The sequence below is a fragment of the Pangasianodon hypophthalmus genome, chromosome 23 (genome assembly GCF_027358585.1).
Source record: "Pangasianodon hypophthalmus isolate fPanHyp1 chromosome 23, fPanHyp1.pri, whole genome shotgun sequence".
In the NCBI taxonomy this organism is placed as follows: Eukaryota; Metazoa; Chordata; class Actinopteri; order Siluriformes; family Pangasiidae; genus Pangasianodon; species Pangasianodon hypophthalmus.
Genome location: NC_069732.1, coordinates 1,139,941 through 1,142,500, shown reverse-complemented (window position 1 = coordinate 1,142,500; position 2,560 = coordinate 1,139,941). Strand labels below are relative to the sequence as shown.

General features: G+C 39.1%; 1 protein-coding gene across 1 annotated transcript in view; it reads left to right on the top strand.

The window, feature by feature from the left end:
- The window catches only part of psmd3 (proteasome 26S subunit, non-ATPase 3), a 12,334-nt gene extending 10,310 nt beyond the window's left edge, over positions 1-2,024 (top strand). The window contains exons 10-12 of the mRNA XM_053228559.1: positions 50-205; positions 281-331; positions 641-2,024. Of these exons, the coding sequence (XP_053084534.1) occupies positions 50-205; positions 281-331; positions 641-718 (285 nt within the window). The 3' untranslated portion in view covers positions 719-2,024. The remainder of the gene's footprint in view (positions 1-49; positions 206-280; positions 332-640) is intronic.
- The last annotated feature ends 536 nt before the right edge of the window (positions 2,025-2,560 follow it).

Here is a 2,560-nt window from a genome sequence, read left to right as displayed (position 1 = left end):
CCGGATCACGTTGCTATATGTGAGTGTTGTTTTGCGCGTGTGTGCGCAGGCGATCCGTGACGGCGTGATCGAGGCGAGTATAAACCACGAGAAGGGTTACGTCCAGTCCAAGGAGACGATGGACATTTACGGCACTCGGGAGCCTCAGCTCGCCTTCCACCAGCGAATCTCCTTCTGCCTGGACATCCACAACATGTCCGTCAAGGTAGGAGAGTGACCGCGTGACACGTGTAGATCAGTGCGCAGTCGCATCACTCAGGGTGTGTTTACTTTCCCACAGGCCATGAGATTCCCACCCAAGGCCTACAACAAGGACCTGGAGTCTGCAGAGGTACGGCAATAACACACTCATTATAACTTCCTGTGAATGCGCTGTTACCATAGAAACCATAATGACGTGTTAATATAAACCTGTGCTACTGTCAGAGCTGCTGTGATAGAAAACTAATCAACACCTGATGACCAGTTCAACAGGTAACGAGTGTAATGACGAGACGTGACGGATTCCTTTAAACACCAAACACATCTGAGAATACACGCATTATTCTGATCATAATATGCAAATTAGATCAGACTAAACATGTGTGTGTGTGTGTGTGTGTGTGTGTGTTTGTGTGTGTGTGTGTGTGTGTGTTCACAGGAGCGCAGGGAGCGGGAGCAGCAGGATCTGGAGTTTGCTAAAGAAATGGCTGAGGATGATGATGACAGTTTCCCATAAATTCAAAATTTAAACCTGCTCTTTTTTTCCTTCTTCTTCTTCTTCTTCTATTTTTTTTTTTTTTTTAAAGTCTATTTACACTCTGTTTGCCGTGTAGTAAGCGTTCAGTCCTGTAGCATACCTCTTATCTGCCTGGATTTAAACAAAAAAAAAGTCTCATACACATCCATAATATTTATGATGATTAAATTCAGCGTGAGCTCTAACCTCCTGAATCTCACTCTCTCACACACACACACACACACACACACACACACACACTCGGCTAACAGGTGTGTGTTTGGCCCGGTCCTGAGCTGATGTGAGGTGGTTTATTAGTGAGAATGAACCAGAGTTCGGTTTATAACTGCAGTAAGAGCGGAACTGAATGTGGCGTTAACTGAAACAGTGATTTAGCAGAGATTATAAAGATGAAATGGTAATTACTTTTCGAATAAATAAGATCTGTAGCTACGTTTCAGCGGAAAAAAGCATCAAGCAAAACAGAAAAATGTAGCTAGAGATCTTACATCTTTCTATAAACAGCCCTGCTAACACCTTCATAATAACCATCATTTAACATCAGCACGAAACATCCGTCGCATCGTTTACCTGATAATGAAATAATCACGGCCAAATCAGATACTTATTCATTTATTATTAGTATAATTAGTAGAATTTATTAATATTAGTGAGATATTTTACTGAGCTGTCGGTGTGCTTCATTTAGGCCGAACTTCCTAATAATCGAATATTTGATTTGTTTATGATTATTTCTTAATAAAGAAAAAGTTCACATCTTCTAAACGATTATTATGAACTCACTGACCTGGTGATAACTGTTAGTTAGTTAGTTAGTAGCTAGTTAATGAATACTTAAACTATTATATAATGATAAATTAACTAGTAAGTAACAGTGACTCATTTGTACTTCTGTTTCTAATATTTACTACTAACTAATGTTTCAGGAAGAGTTATTAATACATTTAGTACGGAGCCGTGAATCCTTGTGGTTGATATAAAATTAGTAAAGCTGTCCTTCATTTTGTAATCTCTGATAAATCCCTGCTGGTCTCGGTTAATCATCAGGCAAACCTGGAGGTAAGAGGTTGAGAGATTGTGCTCGCTGACAGCCAACGTTCCTGAAGGCGTTAAATAAATAAAACTTTTCCCTCAGCTCGCTCTGATAATGTGCTGATGTCCCAAAGCGGGGTTCTGTGGCAGGATGGTGCAACACGGAGCGCTTTTCTGTAGAATGAAACCGAGCTTCACGTGGTGATGTGAGTGATGATTCAGTGTATAAATAAAGTTGCTTTTCTACGAAGAATGCTTCACTGTTTTTCTCTTTAAATATCAAAGTTACAAAGTCTATTTGAATCACTGGATTATTGGAATGGCATTTACAGTTCAGACACATGACCACAAAAACTAGATGAATAATATTAGTTTATTAATAATAGTAACTAACAAAGTTAAAGTTTCATAACAGTAAGTTTCAAAATAAATCTGTTGTAGTAACAGTAAGTAGTAATAGCACATGGGGGTTTATTAGTAAGTGAAGTCATAGTTAATAAGAAGGAATAGTGAGTTTATAGTAATCTATACTACACAGTGTGACAGGAATTTATAGCAAGTACTAAGCAGTAATTCCTTTATTAAACTGGAAACCTGTAAACTTCATATTAGTTTATTTATGTGATTGACGTTCCTTTTTTTCCTGACTGAATCAAGACTAGCTGTGACTAAAAGCAAGAGCCAGAAGCTAACAGACATGAGGGCTTCCTGGAACATCTCCACCATCAACAAGCCTGAGTGAACGTGTGAGAGTGGAGGAGTGACAGCGTCCAAACATCCCAGTTCACT